The following is a 20,534-nucleotide window of genomic DNA, read 5'->3' on the forward strand; positions in this document are numbered from 1 at the left end:
ACACACACACACACACACACACACACACACACACACACACACAGCTGTGCCAACAAGTGTCAGGCAGGAGGAGGAGAAGATGGAAGCCAGAAAAGGAGGTTGAAGAAGGGGGGACAGAACAGAGAAGGAGCGGTGGAGGAGTGGAGAGTAGGGAACAGAAAGTATGGAGTGATGGGAGGAAGAAAGAGAGCGGATTCAAAGCTGAATGGTGGAGGAGGAGAACAAGACATGATTTGCTTAAATTAGAGGAGAGGAGAGGAGATTGATTTGTGAGTGTTAGCGGTTCAACTCCAGCACGGCCGTTAGCAGTCCAGTCACACACACTCAGTGCAACTGAGGCAGAGTGGGCAGCCCTCCGGTGTGTGTGTGTGTGTGTGTGTGTGTGTGTGTGTGTGTGTGTGTGTGTGTGTGTGTGTGTGTGTGTGTGTGTGTGTGTGTGTGTGTGTGTGTGTGTGTGTGTGTGTGTGTGCGCGCGCACACGCGCTTGTGTGCGTGGCAGACTAATGGCATGTTGTGGCAGAATGAACAGGGCTGTGGTCATGCTCCGGGGCTGAAAGAATGCTGTGGAATTTGTTTACATCCACGGAAAACAGAAAATAACAAACAGCCAAACAAACGCACGAGCGCACGACTCCACTGCGGCTAAAAGAATAAAGAAATGGGCAGGGAAAGCATTCCTCGACGAGGCTCCAAAATTAGGGCCGTCGGAAAAGCGGCAAGAAGTCGCACCCACAACCCTTCAGAGGGAAGGTCAAGTTCAAAGTTCACACGATTGTTTCAAACTTTTGCCTTGATTACGATTAATGAACAATTACTTCATACACTCTTTTTTTATACACTTCCCTAATAGTTCTCTGACAAGATCTATACTGTAAATATTATGGGCTGGCTATTAATAATACAGATTATAAAAAATAATTTGAATTTATTTGTGTTATTTCGTTGATATATAAGACATTTTATATATATAATAAACAAACTGACTGCCTGTGGAAAACACCTGTTACTGAGACTACTACTGTAGTGTGTGCTTTGATCTTCCCGTAGCGTTTTTATGGCATGGCACAAAATGAGGTGAGCTGTATGCATCTGCAGTACGCCCCGGCAAATTTTCATCAAATAATTTGCTAAAATATGGAGTTCTACACGGCTCCAGACTGTTAGGATTTAAGGATTTAAGGCATTAAGGCATTTGTAAAATCAACCTCAAATCTTGCTGGGTTCATTATGTTTTGGGCTTTCCTTTTACAGCAAGGGGTCCAAATCAGTGATGCTCAACCTTTTTTAAACTCAAGGACCCCTATTTTTGTCTTGATGTCTTTATTGATCATGAAATCAAATCATATGTCACATACTGTACATACATATGTAATTTTCATCTGATATTCATTAAGCCACGGACCTCCATTTAGCAGGATTTCTGATCTCTAGGACCCATTTTATCTGAGTTACAGACCCATAAGTGTCCATTTGGTTCCCAACTATCAATCATTTAACTAGGGACACCCTGGAACCCCTCAAGGGCCCCCTGGGGGGGTCCCTGGACCCTACGTTGAGAACCAGTGGTCTAAATGTTATGAAGTTGGGGTAGTTCTGTGCCACTGACTTGTGCTGCTGTCTTTTTACAGACCTTTGTGCTGTAGCAGTCTGCGGTCCTGAGCAGCCAGGTTGCCAGACCGCATCGTGATGCAGTGGGTCAGAACACTCTCAATGGTACAGCCATAGACGCTCACGAGAGATTACCAAACCTTGAGACGCCTAAGAAAGTAGAAGCTCTGCTGTGGACGCATTTGGTGCCGAGACACAGGAAAGAAAAACATGAGAAGTGAAGAGGATCTACTCTCTCTCATGACAGTTCAAACGGATAAGTTTATTTGCCTACAAAACACTCAAAGAGTTTGCTAGCACAGCTCTGAGTTTAATTGCCCTACATTTCACCATTTCTTCTGTGTTAAATCAACAGCCGATGGTTTCAAACGCACAGAAGGCATTTTTGTTTCCCGAACTGAGTTTCTTCTAAGGCAGCACTTTACTCCCCTGGAGTTGTTGGACTTCTAGGTATTTGAAACCAGCAGCCGTAGCAAGGACTTGCAATAAATAATAGATACTGTATGAAAGGCGTTCAAGCACAGAAGAAGAAAATGACGTGAGAAGATGATGAAGAGGAAGATGATGACTTTTAGAAGAAGATGAAGATGACAAAAAACAGTGTGGTTGTTCACAGTGAGATTTGAACTTGCAATCCTCCTTAACTTTTCAACTTTTGAAGTCTCACAAAATTCAAATGTATGTTGTTATAGCGCCACCATCTGGCCAATTGGTACTTTGTGTCTGAGAGGTGGGTGAGATTTCATCTGCTAAGTTTGGTAACTGTACTGTAGCTGTAGAAAGAAAAAAATAAAGAAAGACTCCTGAATATATGTATTTTCCATTCCCAGTACAATCGTTTGGCCTATGGAGTCATTTCATGGAACATTTTGTGGAACTCGAAAGGATTTGTTTCAGTTGTTTTGGAGAAAGCTGCTATGAGCTGTGCTAGTAAACGGTTTGTTTTGTGGACAAAAAAACAAACCGTATCCATGTTTCAGCTGGCATGAGTGTAGAATTATTTGTAGAATCAACTAGCTCGAGTGTCAAGGAAGGTGTAGGTAGGTGGGCAGACTCAGCAGATACTGTGATTTTGTAGAGGTGAATATGCATTCACAGTGTTCTCCATTCTACCTCAGCCCAAAATAACAGAAAATATATGCTGCACACGTCTACGTCTACTTGCTGACGTTCAAACTCATCTTAGCATAACTCTAACAAAAGGCACACATTGTAGGGATGGGGCGATATGAAATGTACACGTCACCATTATTGTGGCAAAACTTAAAATGTCACTTTTGTTTAACCGCTTGAAACTCCCAGCATCCCTATCCTGGGGGGGGGACGTTCGCCAAAAATAGCCGATCTACAAACGCATTGTGAGCTTGCAGATCTGCCATTTTTGGCAAATCGATTTGTGTAGAGTGAAATAAGAGCTCTTTACAGGTCTGTTTTATCAAGTATAGAGGTTTCAAGTTGTACTGAATTTGCAGCTCAACAAAAGCTAATTCATCCTAGTGTATGACGGAAGACAATTTCAAGATAAATTAAAATCTCAGCAATATGATTATTGTGAGTGGTGTGAAAGTTTTTTATCACAATAAACAATAATAACGATTATCATCCCATCCCTACATGGTTGTGGCAGCACGGACTAGGGCTGGGTAATATATCAATGTTATCTCAATATGGTGATATGAGACTAGATATCGTTTGGGATTTTAGATATCATAATAGTGTGATGAGGCATAAGTCTTGTCTTTTACTGGTTTTAATAACTTAAGCCCCATTTTTCACTTTCAAAAGTTGCCAAACATTTTCAAAAATATTATCACACCGCATCATATCACGATGCGGGCTTGTGGATCGGCTTGTGAGCTTCGTATTGTGGTGCTTTTAAAAAAAAACATCACAATACGATATTCTTGTCACAACATCAATATCAACCTATACAGTATTTAGTCAGAAAAATCATGACATTTGTTTTTGTCTGAGTATGAACAGAGGAATCAACAATTTTACAATGTTAAAACCTGCCACATAATAAAGTTATCTCAAACTAACTTATGGTTGTGTGGTTGCTCTGAATTACATGTGCTTTGATGTAAAATGTAACATAATGCTAACACAAACATGCCCGGGATGGTAAAAATTGCCAAATTGACAAGCTCACAATGCGGCGCAACGCAAGCTTGCAGATCGGCTATTTTTGGTGAATTGTTTTGATGTAGAGGGAGAAAGGGAGGGGGCCATGGATATACCCCTGGGGGACCCTTGTCAACAAAGTATAGAGTTTAATGGTTAAGAGTTTAAGTTGATAAGACCCTTTTCATAGCATGCATTTTGACAGGCAAACACAGCTGAAGGTAATGACATTCGTTGTGGGTGTTTCCTTTAGGTGTTACTAGATACATACTCACAATTATAACATTATTACCTTCAGCTATTACCTGCCCAAATGTCTACTGAGAAAGGGGTCCACTAATAAAATTTAAGAAATTAAAATGTTAACAATTAAAATGATGAGAAGTGCCTTTCCAAGAGGATTTGTGTCTAACATTGGACTTATAAAGAGTCTGCATGTATCAATAGTGTCTAAATAAAATGACCGAGAAGGACACCTGCAGTCTCATAGAAAAAAATCACTGTTGTCAAGGTAACGAGCACAGGAGGTTGAAGACCCGTTCTTTTTTTTATTTGGATCATTTTAATGTATTTTCAAATACATTTTCACTGCCTTTCCCTTCACACACACACACACACTCACACTCACAAACACGTGTACCAACCAAGTGGTTACTAAGAGATTGAGAAGTGTGAGTGAGTCAGTCTGTCCTGTCCTGTTCTATTGTGAATGTGTGCGCGCGCGTGCACGTGGAGAGGCCAATCAACGTTTCCTTATGCTCCTAACTATCACATCCCATTACACAGCAAATCTATTCAACACATGCACGCGCACACACACACACTCACACTCACACTCACACTCACAAACACACAGTACTTCCTGCCAGCGCTCTTGTTCTCCTGAACGCTGGAAGTTCAGTGAAAAGCCAGATGGACACTTATCTTGGGTGAATGGACACACTGAATCGGGGAACTAATTGAAGAAAACGGAACCGTTGGATTGTTCAGAACCTTACCCCAGTCATGCACTGCATGCACACTCACAACCGCTCTCAAGCGCGTCGTTTAACTGTTTGAGCATCGGACGCTCACTAGAGCTCATCAAGTAGTGTGTCCAACTAGCCTGGAATGAAGACTTATTCGCTACATTCGTCTTTTTCTCACTCCGCTACGCAAGTCTGGCCAGGGTCCTATTTGTCGAATTTCAATTACGTAGGCGAGCCAGGAAGTGACTCGAGTTTTACATTGGAAAACACTGGACCAATCAGAAGCCGAGGGACGTTTTCTCCCGTTTGTATGCGGAGATGGGGCTGAGGCTTACCAGACTGTGAAGCGAAGTGAGAAAAGAAAAACGCAGAACGTAGCAATCAGTCTGGATTCCAGGCTAGCGTCCAACCACCTCCACAGACATACATGCTCCAGACTGACCATGGAGACCATCGCCGTGTTTGGTTGTAACATCTTATCATCCAGATGAGGCATGGAGATGACGGCTCACTGTAGTATACAGCACTGGTTTCCAATCATTTTCATGTCTAGGTCCCCCAAACTGATACGTATTAGAAAAACTTAATTTTATAATGGTAGTCATCAATGGGGCTCGGATTGAGCTGAAACCTTGCCCAGATTTGTAGTCATACATCATGGATACTTCATAGACGACTGACGTCACAGCCTGGCTACATGTCACACCATGTGCATCCATGAATAGATTTTATTTATTTTTTTATAACTTAATGTCATTGAAATCTACTGAACACAACCCTCAAATCTTAAATGTGGTGGTAATCCAATAAAACATAATATACAGTACATGTCCAGGTTTCATTTAACTGAAGAGTGTACAAATTAATTGTACACTCTTGGGAGTTAAATAAACACTGAGGACTTTACTGTGCAATACGTTATTTTCCATGTCATTCTACAATGCAGTGAAATGTAAAACATTCACTAATGACTCACCCTTTCTATTCGCTGTGTTAATAACCTTGCTTTGTTAATCTGTCAGTGTAATCCCAGGGCTGCTCCAACGTGCGCCAGTGGGGATGGTGCATGTCGGAGCAGCCCTGGGCGCACGTGGACAAAGCTTGTGGCCACATTATAATCTGTGGTTGCTGGGATGGTACCTCTTCAGGTGATGGAAAAGATTTGTTTTGTTTCCCTTCTCGGTACCGCCACCGAGCGAAGGCATAATTTGCAAACCGTGTTACTGTGCTGCTGCTGCTGCATCACTCTTGAGATATCCAAACCACTTCCATATACTTTAACCCTTTAAGACCTGAGAAGATTCTAGAAATGTCTTCTAAATCCTAAAAGAAATTTGAAAAAAAAAACCAATTTTTTTTTTCCTCGATTTTTCAAAAATAGCAGATCTACAAGTTCATAGCGCGGCACTCGGTGCCGCGCTATGAGCTTGTATATCTGCTATTTTTGAATAGCCTAAAGAAATCTAAAGTGACACAGATGCGTTCCAGGTATCAATGGGTTAATGGACGTTGTGTTTTGTTTAGTTTTTTTATGAATAATGTCCTTATCTTGTGGAGGGCTTTTTTTTTAACCAATTTCGCATCCATTTTCTTATTCCACTGGTAGCTCAAACAATATGTTGCAGTAGGAAATGGGTGTGTACTTTGATGTGCAAGCCAGAAACTGCAGTCTGAATGGCTATTGTCACGTTTATTTGTTCTGTGCGACAGGCCTTTTATACCTACTAAGTATTAATGTCCAAAGTTCATCACCATCTCCGCATCAATTGTATCGCAATCCCCTATCGAGATATCTTTTATCACCCAGCCTTAATATCTAATCAGCAATATTTATCTCTTATCAAGTCCCACTTGTTGAGAAATGTTTACCTTTGTCTTTCTGTCTTTCAGCACCACAATGGAAATAATAAGTCATGTGACTTTATTTTGATATCGTGATAGGTATTGATAGTGTATTTATAATGCATTATATTTTAATTCATCAAATAAGATCAAACTACTAAGTGACTGAACTGAGCTGATCGGGACCAGGCGGGCTATAGAAGCAGAACAGAACTTTTAAGAGCGTGTGTGCGCGCGCGCGCGTGTGCGTGCGTGCGTGCGTGCGTGCGTGCGTGCGTGCGTGTGTGCGTGTGTGTGCGTGCGTGCGTATGTGTGTGTGTATGTGTGTGTGCACAATGCATGAGGCACACATGCATGCGTGTGGACGGAAGAGGGCAGAGAAAAGAGAACAAGAAGAGGGGCACATGAGTTCAGAAAGAGTACAGGGACACTCTTACACTCACACACACACACGCACAGGAAGGCAGGCAAGTTGCTGACACCAGAATTACTTGCAAAACGGCAAACAACTTTCATTCACAGCAAGAGAGAGAGAGAGAGAGAGAGAGAGAGTGTGCTGTTTATAATTAATTACCTATGCTGCTACGTGCCTTGGGCCAGGACTCATTAGAAGCAGTTTAAATCTCTTTAATACAAGCCCAAGATGAGAGGCCCGAGTCATTATGGCAAAGAGAGCTCAATCACTGGAAAACAAACAGGTAGGACCGCCTCAGTCCGCCTGTGTGTGTGTGCGTGTGGGCGTGCATTGTGTCCTAGCGCACGTTTAAGGTGCACTCTAACTTCCGCTGATGGTGTGAATCAAAGTACTTTCCATCTGCCCTTGCAATCTGTTAACGGAAGCACCAGTGTCCCTCGGGTGCCAGCTCTGGGCTGATCAACTCAATCATGGACCCAAGACTGCCAGGCTCCTCTCTAATGACGCTCCATCAACAGCTAAATGCTGCTGGAATGGAGAGGAAGTCCATGTTGATGAGGCCAGTGCTATGTTGTTGTACACACAAGGACATCTTCACTGAGGATCCCTGCTAGAGTTGTTCCAATTAATACCAGTATCGGAAATGCCTCCGACAAATCCGGAAAAGCTGGATCGGGTATCGGCGAGCACGCAGGTTCTATGCACCGAATCCAAACAGATCAAGTAATTGTATTATTCTCATTTAAACTTAAATAAAAAATCTTGCCTAAAAAAAATCATGACCTTTTGTATAGTATATATTGCAATAATAAAATGTCACAAAATCCCAAGGTCAGGGCTGTCACGATTATGAAATTTCCCTTGACGATTAATTGTCACACAAATAATTGAGATTAACGATTTAATTGTGTTTTTGTTGTTGAACACCGGAACATATGAATAGAAATTCCATTTCCGTTTGGCTTTTAGGCTTTAAAGTTGCACAGGACAGATATGAAAAATAACCTAAAAATATAAAAAGAAATGACTTATTCGATAACTTTATACTTTAAAAACACCATTAATAGTGGAAATAGTAGATCTACAAGCTCACAACGTGTCACGTCGCGTTGTGAGTTTGTAGATCTACTATTTCCACTATTTTAGAAAGTTTTTGAAAATGTATGAACATGTTATGTTTATTTATTTCATATGGACATCACAATTACATTGGACGGAACCAGATGCATTGTTTACAGTGTATATAGCACGAGTGCTAATTTTCAACACAATGTTTCAACATGGAAACGATTATGACAATTGTGCAATAATAATTGCGATTAGACGATTATATAATAATTGTGAACTTGTCTCACGTGTCTCAGTCTGGGAAGTGGGAACCACTGCAGTAGTGTATGTAACTTGCTCATGTTTCAGACCTCGTGACCTCATGAAAGAGGAAGGTCAACAGTGACTCTATGGCTGGAAATGTGCTGATGCGACCGTATGGATCCTATGATGTCACAGGCAGTGACAATGTGTACCTTAGCCCACATAGCAGAGAGACAAAGACAAAGCGCAGGGCAAACCATATGGTCCCACACCATACCAAGGCAAGTATGTGTATAATGCGTTATACACATGGGATGCATAGCAAGTGCTACCAAAACCTTGTGTTACCAGGTTCTCATACTTTTTCATGTCAAGGACCCCAAAATGTGTATGTATTTGGCCGCGGACCCCCATCTCAAAATATTTTGTTCCAGGGACCCCCAGAAGCAAAGATTTGAGTTACAAATGTTCGTTAAAAAAAAATATATATATATTCAAAGATTTGCACACATTTTAACGATTTCTCAAAAATAGCAGATCTACAAAATCATAGCGTGGCACTCGGTGCCGCGCTATGAGCTTGTAGATCTGCTATTTTTGAATAGCCAGAGTGTAACATAATGCTTTTAAGCTCAAATCAAAAAATGACACAGATGCTTCTGCAGGTCTTAACACATTGACCGCCAGAGGTTAATCTCATAATGTACTCACCAGTGCCAACGTTTTATTGTTGTTTTTTGTTTTTTTCACGTCGCCATAGACGTTGTTAAAATCCTTAAGATTGATCTGTGCACTGTTTGTAAACATCGCGGACATCTCCCTGTGTCTACCAGTCCAAACCACGTGTCAAACGGGGCATCCATTGTTGAGTTAGAACGGTTTATGTTAAACAGTGATCAGCGAGGAGAAAAACTACAATCGAAGAAAATGGCGTTTCAGTGTAGACTTTAGAATGGGAGCCGGCGTGATCGTCAAAACCGGATCCCAAATAATTCTGTTTCCGGTGGTGTTACAATGAAATGTGCCGTACCGGAAAATTGAAAAAAAAAAAATCGAAAAAAAGGAAAAAGCACCACAGCCCGTAGGCTACGGGATCGGCGCTTAAGCGTTGGATTTAACGGCCCGTAGAACTACGGGCCCGGCGGTAAATGTGTTAATGGGTTAAGCGTTGTCAACTTGAAGATTGGCCATTTTTTGAAATTTGGAAAATCTTGACAAAGTACCGTATACGTATCAATTTGGGGGTGCCCGAGATTAAGATGTTTGAGGACCAATGGTATAGATGATATGATCCGGACAAGATCTAGAACAGAGAGAAAGATTGACAAACAAAGAAAGAAGCGGGAAAAAAAGAAAGAAATGGACACACTTAAATGTATCTGGTCGAGAGTACCAGTGTTGATTTTGGCAGCACATTTTGATTTAGTTTTAGTCATAGTCTTTTGAATAAAGTTCCATTTAGTTTTAGTCATATTTTAGTCATCTGAAATGTTTTAGTTTTTGCCTAGTTTTAGTCGACTATACATCCTAAGATTATAGTCGACTATTATCTACAGTTGATTTAGTCGACTAAAATGTATTTTGTCGGTGCCTTGATGGTGTCGTAATGGCTGATTTTACACTCGGTTGCATGCTGAAAATAGCCGATCTACAAGCCCACAACGGGGGCTTGTAGATCTGCTATTTTCAGAGCACAACACCCGAGCGCAACCAAACATAAAATGACTCGTCTTTTAGTCCTACTGGATCTCTTCTCCACTAGTCGCTCCCTGACATTTTAGTCTAGTTTTTATATGTTGACGAAATCGTCAATATATTTAGTCTTAGTTTTAGTCATCATAGCTTAGTTTTTATTTAGTTTTTATTTAGTTTTCGTCAGTGAAAAAAGGTGGTCGACTAACATTTTTCGTCATAGTTTTAGTCGACGAAATCAACACTGCAGAGTACATCTTGTGTCACAGAAACACTCAGTGCAGCTCAGGCCAAAGAGGAAACTATACGTGTGCGTGCGACGTGCGTGTGTGCGTGTGTGCGTGCGTGCGTGCGTGCGTGCGTGCGTGCGTGCGTGCGTGCGTGCGTGCGTGCGTGCGTGCGTGCCATTTCAAAATAGCCTTTGTTGTGGCCATAAAGAAGAGGGATCGCCCTACCATCATCACACCATCATCATCTTTCTTCTTTAGTGACAAACACCAATGTGACAGACACTCACACATGCAGTTCGTTTATTTCTGCCTCCACCCACACGGGTGCTGGCAGACAAATGTACAGTGACTTCCAGTCTGTCTGCATACACTAGTCTGTCTAATCATCTGCTAAAATAAAAAGTCCAACAACTCGTACCAAGCAACACTTCACTTCAAAATGTGGTAATGTTAGGGTATTAGATGGTATTGAACTGAAAGGACACTGGACTTGTATTAATCCTTTATTTAACACGAGTAAATTACATTGAGTTAATGGGCACTGGGGCCTTTTCAGTGAAGACCTGCTTCACACTCACATTCACACTAGGGAGCTGTCCAGTATTAGAACCACACTTAGTTGGACAGTGTTAGTTGGACACTGAGCAGCTCCACTCGAGCAGGTGAGGGTTCAGTGCCTTGCTCAACAAGGGCACTTCAATGGTAGGTGTTGAGGGAGGGGGGTGAGTGTTTGGCAATCACTCACGGCTATGCGGCCCTCACACCTATGTTGCACCGCCGATCCGACTCATATGGCCATATATGGAGATCTCTGTATCTGTCAGTGCTTGTCCCTTTTATGGGCATTAAATTGTGATCCCTGATGTCATTAGTATATGGCCATATATGGGCATGGCCCCTTTTGTGGCCATATATGGAGCTGAGTGATTTGTTTGTGCCTGATGCCATGATGACACATTGAAGTTAGACAACACACTCCATATTTGGGCGTAGCTGCTTTGGGAACTCCTTAGTAAATAACAAATGATAACCTAAAATAATAAAACGTTTCACTTATTAGCAATATAAACTTTAGGTTGTATCAACTGTCAAATCATTGACACTTTCAGATTCTTCTTTAAAAAGATTAGTTGACATTCTTTGAAAAGTTACGATTTTTTTCCCAGTCCAAGTGGCTATGACTGCCTTCCAAAGTTTGCGGGCCCTGGGTTAACCCGGCCTGGCGGAGATTGGCGGAGATCTGCACTCTTAGGAGGAGGCGGAGCACACCGTTCTAGTTAAGGCAATCAATTCTACATGGTTCAGCCCTTCGGTAATTGTTCTCTTGCATTCATTTCTCATACATCGCAGGCAACACACTTGTGCTCAAATACGATCGGCTTGGCACGTTGTAATGTGGTTCTAGAACGCTGTTTGAATATTTAAATCCAGCGATCTCCGCCACTGAAAAGGCGAGTTGGGGGGGGGGGGGGTGTGTGTGTGTGTGTGTGTGTGTGTGTGTGTGTGTGTGTGTGTGTGTGTGTGTGTGTGTGTGTGTGTGTGAGAGAGAGTACGGACAAACAAAGTACGCCTTCTCTATTAACCCATTCAATCCGGGAACGCATCTGTGTCATTTTTTATTTTAGCTATACCATTATTTTACACTTTGGCTATTCAAAAATAGCAGATATACAAGCTCAGAGCACAGCATCGAGTGCCGCGCTACGAGCTTGAAAATCTGCTATTTAAAAAAAAAATCTTGAACCATTGTGAAAATCTTTGAATATCATAGTAACTTGGGGGTCCTTGGCATGGAAAAGTTGGGAGCCCCTGCTCTGTCTGTCTGTCTGTCTGTCTGTCTGTCTGCCTGCTATGTCTGTCTGAATGAAGCCTTTAGCCAAGCTGCCTCTGAAAATCTCTGCTCATCACCATTATTGATCAATGAGCTTTCTACTTATTAACCCATTAAGACCGGAAAAGCATCTGTGTCATTTCTTTTATATCTTTGGCTATCAAAAAATATTTTTTGAAAAATCTTGAAAATGTGCAAATCTTTGAATATATATATATATATTTTAAGCAAACATTTGTAACTCAAATCTTTGCTTCTGGGGGGGGGGGGGGGCAAAATGATGTACATTATTTGGCCACGGATCCCCATCTCAAAATATGTTGTTCCAGGGACCCCCAGAAGCACAGATCGGAATTTTCCCACGATAAAAAAAAAAATAGCAGATCTACAAGCTCATAGCACAGCACTCGGTGCCGCTCTACGAGCTTGTATATCTGATATTTTTTGAATAGCCAAAGAAATGACACAGATGCATTCCCGATCGTAATAGATTAAAGAGAGGAGTGAACAGATGCTCTCTCTCTCTCTCTCTCTCTCACACACACACGCACACGCTCGCACGCACGTAAACAATTAGGCAAAGCCACAAAATGATCTTCCCTGAGAACAGAGGAACCACTGAAGGACTATGTTCCGAAAACAACTTTTATTGACCCGGACAAATTTGGACTGGAGTCTCCCTCTAGAATCTGGTGACTGCTCTCTTCTCGTGACAGGACGTTGATACACCAAACAAGGCTTCATCTACAAAAGCACATCTAACAGAGATCTAAAAGATCACACACACACACAGGGATCGGTGCTGAAAACGAAACATGCACTGATATGTCAACTTGTCCTGTGATTCAAGGAGACTAGGCTGAAGTTGGAGACAAATTGAATTGGTTTGGATCAAACTGTCCACATGCTGGAGCTAGGAAGAGGAGGAATATCTCCACACACACACACACACACACACACACACACACACACACACACACACACACACACACACACACACACACACACACACACACACACACACACACACACACACACACACACACACACACACACACACACACACACACACACACACACACACACAAAGTCTTTGACTCTGGGGTACTTAAGGTACAGTAAAGCCATACTTTTTATGTCCTAATCCCGACAGAGAGCGGTGCATTCAACTAACACCCACTTCCCATGAGAGACCAAACCTCTACGGCTCCAATGGAGAATACCCACTTGGACCCAACACCAGGGTCTACATTTCTCAATGGAAGAGTAGAGAGACCGCCTCCAACCACTGCAGATGTGCTAGTTATATTGTATTAATATACCATAATTCAAAAGATTGCTTATGTAATTCAAAATTACAACAAGACCATTTTTGTGGAAGACAACAGCATGCTCACTGTAGATCAACAAAAGGAAAGCTATGAAATATTCTTGATCACTAATGCTTTCCTCTTGGCATAAACAAATAAAAGACTATAACTACAGGCCAGCAGCCGTTTGCCCTTCGCCCTCATATATTTCTGATGTTGCTCTTTGGCCCAAGCAGAGTTTAAGTATCATTTACGTTATTTATAACCACTTCTTGTACTAGGGACAATCACTAGGTTACAATCTACTTTCCTACTTCTGTAGTCTGTAGTCTAAAGCTTAGGTTATATTTAGTTGCGTGCGGGTGCCGCACTATGACAATCTACAAGCTAGAAACAAGCTCACATCGCGTCGTAACGCAGAACATTGTGAGCTTGTATATCAGCTATGTTCAGTGCAAGACACCCGCACGCAACTAAGTATAACTCACACTTAATCCATAGTCCTTGTTAAAGACACAGGAAGAAAAATAAATTGCTGTATTAATCATGGGACATGCCTCAATACTTTACATTGTCTCATCATTGAACAATTTATTGACCTATAAGGCTCATTGAGACCCCTCCCCTCACACACAAACACACACTTGATGGGAAATTCATCTTTTTCTCACACACACACAATCCTTTTCTTTTATCTAGAAACACAAAGTCAATGTATCTTTTTCTAAACACACACTTGATGGGCAATTCATCTTTTTTACGCACACACACACAATCCTTTTCTTTTATACACACACACACGCACACGCACACGCACACGCACACGCACACACATTTATCTAGAAACACAAAGTCAATGTATCTTTTGTCTGTGGAAATTCACACCTCATAATAGCTCACTTTAGTAACTGATGTGTACATTCCACCTTTCTGATGTCAAGAAGTATTTGGGTTTTACAGGAATCCATCACAGTTGTTTGAACAGAAGTGAATGGAGTCGGAATGGGCGAGCATTCAGACAAACCTCTCTGGGCTTTCTGTAATCTTCTCTTTCAAATGTCTCGAGAGTCCGAGTCGTTCTATTCACATCTGAGTCCCGACAACTCCAAAGACTTCATGTAAAAGACACATTTCCCCGGAGACAAATAAAGTAACCATGAGTCGTGTAACATTACACAAGCCCTTTCTGTTTGCCTCCTGAAAAATGCTTGTCAGTGAGGTTGTTGACAAACCCTCTCGAAGAAGCCTTCAACCGTGTGTGTGTGTGTGAGAGAAGTGTGTGTGTAGGGGGGGGTTGTAAAGGAGTGTTGGGGAAAATTCCCCAACACTCGGACATCAAACGAGCGAGCGGCAACATAAGGCCTGATTACCACAGCAAGAGAAGCACTGAGTTACAAATGACCCCAATGGCAAGACACACACACACACACACACACACACACACACACACACACACACACACACACACACACACACACACACACACACACACACACACACACACACACACACACACACACACACACACACACACACACACACACACACACACACACACACACACGTACGTCTTTATGGTGTTGACCATAAAGTGTTGGGTCATCATTAAGATATTATTGCAACATAAACAGGCTTCTCCCAGCAGGAAACAGGCTCAACCACAGCTTGCTGGTAGTCAGACGAACTGCCCACTGCACAAAAACAGAGTTTTAACAGAGTTAACAACATTAGATTAGTCTAATCACGTTAAGTCTCAAATCACTGGTACACGCTCCAAGGCCGTGAGCAGTTCAGTAGAGGCACATGAAATAGACCCAATGAACCATCAGTTATAGCTGAGCATTTAGCAGGTGCCACATCTATCTATTGCCTGTCACAATTATTACATAATCAACAGATTGCAATTATAATTATAATTATAATACTGGCAGCCAAATCCAGCCTGAATCAGATCTATCTCTAGATCAATCTATTTATTCATCTGTATAAAACCAGGTAGATGCAAAATAACAGAAATATATTTCCATAATTATTTCCGCATCGTTGTCCACGCACGGCACCCCTGTTTTGGGAATCGGAAGGTTTCCGGTGCAATCCCGGGGCTCCCACCGTGTTACTGCCGATGTGTCCTTGAGCAAGACACTGAAGTCCTAAGTGCCCCAGATGAACAGGTTGTTGCCTTGCCTTGATTGATTGATTGAAACCTTTATTTCAGGGAAATCCATTGAGACCAGGGTCTCTTTTTCAATGGTGCCCTGTGTACAAAAAGCCTTGCACGGTTTCCTCCACCATCGGTGTGAAAATGTGTGTGAATAACATTGTAAAGTGCTAGAGGAAAGGCCATGGGGTCAGCAAAATCAGTCCCCAGCCAAAGAAATAACAGCAATAACCAGTCCCCAGCCAAAGAGATAACAGCAATAACTAACCAGACAGCAGAGCAGAAGGAAGACAATCGTGACTAGCTACCGTCTGTGTGTGTACATGCAGAGAATCCAATCAATCACTGACTTCAATGACTGAAATCAATGACTTTATGACTCCTGAGAATGAAGGGGGTGTCGCGGGTGTAATGACACCAGCAGAATGTAATGACCACAGTAGAATTTCTGCCTACACACAGAGAGAGAGACACAGAGAGAGAGAGAGAGAGAGAGACAAAGAGAGGAAAGCGAGAGAGAAAGAAAGAAACAGAAATGCCACATCATCTCAGAGACCAATACCACCAGATTAAACTTTGACACACACACACACACACACACACACACACACACACACACACACACACACACACACACACACACACACACACACACACACACACACACACACACACACACACACACACACACACACACACACACACACACACACACACACACACACACACACACACACACACACATCTGGAGGATATTTGGAACTCCACAGAGTTCTCCCTGTACACTACAGCATAAATAAACTGCATACTGTAAATGTATGCATACTGTGTATACAGTATCACAATTATGTCTTTAACGTTAGCCCTGGTGTGCGTATTGTGGGCATGTATATGTGAAGATTGTCAAAAATTGTCAAATAACATCAAGAACAGCCAATCTGCAAGCTCACAATGCGTCGTGATGCGACACATTGTGAGCTTGCAGATCTGCTATTTTTGCGCCAAGACACAGTTGTAAAACAAAGCATAAAATAGGGTTCAAGGGGTTTTAAAGGAGTCTCATGTGACTTCTGGTGTGAAACGTGGATGCGTTAGGTGTGAACTAATCTGAGTTCCCAGAAGTTTTCGCCAGCTCTCGCATACAAACGGGAGGGGCAAGGAAACTTCTGGGCCAGAGCCCTGGTATTTGTGGGCGGGATGTAACTTACGCTCAGAATCTGAGTGGACACGCCTCTTACCGGTCTGAGAGCTGTGCAACTCGTCTAAAAAGTCAGACGAGAGGCAAACAGCAGTACACAACAATGGCGGACGCTTCCCGTCGCTCCTATTTACATGCAACACCCACTGCATGTGGATCCCGCCCCCTTTTCTTCATTGGCTGTTGATTTGAATCAGAACGCAGTGGCCGCGCCCCTGCTGTCCAGGCTCTGAGGCGAAGTCTCCCAGACTAGGTGTGAACCGACCACAGAGGTTAAAAGCTGGGTACTCCCCACTAAGTCAGAGAACTGTCCCTCTGACAATTGACGAAACACGTTCTCTACTCAATTATATGTCCATTGAACTACAGCTTTAATAGAGGTTTTAGATGTTTAAAGGTATCTGAGAGAAAGTGTAAGGACAGGAAAGCATATGTTTGAGGCAGAGATTTATGTCAACAATATAAGTGCGAGAGAGAAAGCGATGGAGAGAGAGAAAGAGAGAGAGGCAGTAAATAGGGGTGATGGTGAGAGACAGGTACACGTCTCCTCTCTGCGACAAACATTTACTTTTAAAAAAAGAACATTACTGGCCAATTTGTTATGGAATTACACATTAACGCTTGTGCGTGTGCATGTGCATGTGCGTGTGCGTGTGCGTGTGCGTGTGTGTGTGTGTGTGTGTGTAAATCCTTCATGGTGGCTAGAGCCAAAGCCCTGGGATTGTCATCCACAAAGACTTGAATTGTGAAAACTACCTCTTCCGGTCAGTGGCGCTGCCTCACGCTTTTAGTTAGAGGACATTTTTAACCCACCTCTTGATCCCTCTAACACAGCTCCACCACAGTGGCTTCTTTCAGTGGTGTTCTGCCCACACCATGCCACACCGTGCCCACACAACCACACTGCACTGCCAGTATCGCACAAAGGAGCCCATGTTACCACGGCCCACAGCGCAGAGAGACACACACACACAGACAAGAGGGGGGTAGCAAAGACAAAGAGTTGAGATGACAGTGACCTCGCATGAGAGAGCCTTTTTGAAAAGCTTGGCACACCTTTTGAAGAGCCAGAGGTCTGAGCACGGGACCCCACAAGGCTGATAAGAGCGGCCCAGCGCTGAATCAGCGGGCCGCTGGTTGTGTAATCTCTCTCACACACAGAGAAAGAGAGGGAGAGATTAACAGAACACAGCAATGGGAGGAGGGCAGGAGGGGGGGGGGGGTGCCTTTTACAAAGACTTTTTCAAGAGAGGAAAAACAAATGCACAACAAGTGCTACAGTTGTGGCTTTGCTTAATTTAAAGGCTCGTTGCCGTTGAATGGGACCAGCAGGCCTATAAAGCTAGCCTCTTCAAATAGCAGCTCTCGCTAGATGTTTGCGAGGTTCAACTACAGTGTAGACACACGCACAGCATACACTGATGCATGGGGAAGGTTGGGGGTGCCATTCGTACAGCACACATTTCCATCCTTTTGATTTCCAATCAAAGCTGTCGAGCTAAAACAACAGGACGGTTGCGTAACCGGCTGCGAGGTGAACAGGGCTTAGAGTTCACATCCTGCCCCAGGTAGCCAACGACGTCTACACTCTCAAGTGTGCACCTGCGTGTGGAACTGTCAGATGTAACCTCATTGACAGGTGTCAACAACAGACAAACAGTAAACGATCTAAGTGCTCATTGTTTATACACCCACTTATGCGTACATGTGTATGTGTGTTATGTTTAATAACAGACTCTCAACACCACACTGTTCAACACTTAGGTTACTGAAGGCAGTCATTGTTGGCCTTGGCCAGCAGGCTATCGGTACAGCCCACACAGTCCTGGGGCTGGGACACAGCTCCCATGACTGTGGCATTGTCCGTCTCAAGATAAGAAAGCACACAATTTCTTCATGTATAGGACACATATTTCATTTTATGGAGGCTAGTGTGACGTATTATAGTGTAGACCTACATGATACACATACTACTACGTCATGCACCTGTGCATGACGGAGTATGTGTATTAGTAGACTATGATAATGATAAAATGATAATGATTAATTTGTAAGTCGTGGTATGTGGCTGAAAGGGATATTGTGTCAGTCACATCCAGATGTTTTGACAGTAGCGCCTTTGCCAACTTTTCTTTGCAATGCTGTTGTGACATGTAAACGTCAATCAATGTCGAACTCAATCAAGTCAAGGGAGGGCTGACACGAACAAACATGCCAAGGAACAGATCTTGTGCCCTGATGATGTCAAGTCTCAACTGGCGTGTCCCTATATCTCACTCGCTGCAATCAGATTGTGTGTGATTGACTCAAATCTTCATGTGAGGTCTTTTCAGTGGCATTGTGGTCATATAATATGATCCCCAATAAAAAATGACTTTTTAAACGGTATTTACATAAGACTACCAAATCACCAGGACTTGTCACACTGCATGGCAGAGAGAGAGAGAGAGAGAGAGAGAGAGAGAGAGAGAGAGAGAGAGAGAGAGAGAGAGAGAGAGAGAGAGAGAGAGAGAGAGAGAGCAATTACTATATTGCTTGTTATTCATTATTGTTAAGATGTATGTTATTCACTTGTTGTCTTTGTATACATAATGTTAGGACTTGTTGTATGTTATATGTATGCTTTGGCAATGTAAAACATATTTTATCATGCCAATAAAGAATATTGAAAAATTGAGAGAGAAAGAAAGAAAGAGAGAGAGAGAGAGAATGTAACCCTGAAAGTGTTCAAATGGAAATGTGCACACAGTCTCATTACTATAAATTAACAGTCAGGATTTTAATTTACAGTGCAGTGGAACAGCTGGGTGTGCATCTGTTCTGCACTGCAGATTAAAATCCACTGTACTGAGACTGAGAGACAGAGTGTGCATGGGGTCTCACTCAGCAGCGAGCGCACCCCCCGTGGCGAGAACACACACAGACCCACGGACACGTTGTTGCCAGTGGGAGCGAAGTTTCAAAGACAGTGTGTTGTGGAGCAACAAGTTTGTTACACACTTACCAAAGTCTGCTCATACTGTAGCGCCCGCTGGTCCGCGCCGTGACCCTCCCCTGCCATGGTGGCTGTCCTGTCTGTCACTCCTGTCCTGTCTGTCACTCCTGTCCTGTCACTGTACCCCCGGCCGGCGAGGTTAAAAGAATGGAGGAGAGGAGGAACTATGCTTTCTTTCAGCTTTCAAGTCCTAAAAGTCTCTCTTTTGTCGCTCTCTGTTACGGAGTGAATGTTAATTTGTCACAGCATTGGGCTGCTTGATAACTCGTCCAGACTCCGTGAGAGTTCGTTCACGGGAGGAACTCTGGCTTGGGAGAAATAGTGCGTCTGAAGGACGAAGTTCCTTCATTTTATAGCCTCAAAATCTTCCCCGACATTCACACACAACTAGTGAGGCGGGACTTAAAGTTGTGAGGCAGGCAGGACCCGCCGCCACAGTCCACCACCCCTCTGCCGCGGGCTGGAATGGTACAGTCTGTTCTCTCAAGTTTTGTCCCCTGTGATTTTCGAGCCTCATTCATTCTCGCACTGGAAAATAACAGATCTACGAGCTTGTAGATCTGTCATTTTTCGGCGTGAGAGCGAAACTACACGGGCACGGCCAATTCGGGCCAAAGAAAGTTGAGTTTGTCCCGAAGATTTGTGTCACTGATAGCCCTGAAACATGACTCTCATATCATGAAAGTTCATGGAAGAACTTCAACCTGGTGTTTGCATTTTCTCCCTTTTTGGACCGTAGTACAGCGTACATCTACATAAACGTTCAGATTTCAAATATAAAGGTCTTACCCCATGGCCACGGATGTTACAATTATGTACGGGCCCTCATAAATACCCGTATCTTCCGTATTG

The 20,534-nt window shown here is 42.9% G+C and overlaps 1 protein-coding gene across 1 annotated transcript in view; it reads right to left on the bottom strand.

Annotated features, from left to right (window-relative positions):
• The window catches only part of LOC308085623 (chloride channel protein 2-like), a 202,896-nt gene extending 182,911 nt beyond the window's left edge, over nucleotides 1-19,985 (bottom strand). Inside the window, 1 exon segment of the mRNA XM_080428838.1 lies at nucleotides 19,692-19,985. Coding sequence (XP_080284964.1) covers nucleotides 19,692-19,748 — 57 coding nt within the window. The 5' untranslated portion in view covers nucleotides 19,749-19,985.
• Between the last annotated feature and the right edge of the window lie 549 nt (nucleotides 19,986-20,534).

The sequence above is a fragment of the Gymnoscopelus braueri genome (assembly GCF_963280865.1).
Source record: "Gymnoscopelus braueri genome assembly, chromosome: 5".
Lineage (NCBI taxonomy): Eukaryota > Metazoa > Chordata > Actinopteri > Myctophiformes > Myctophidae > Gymnoscopelus > Gymnoscopelus braueri.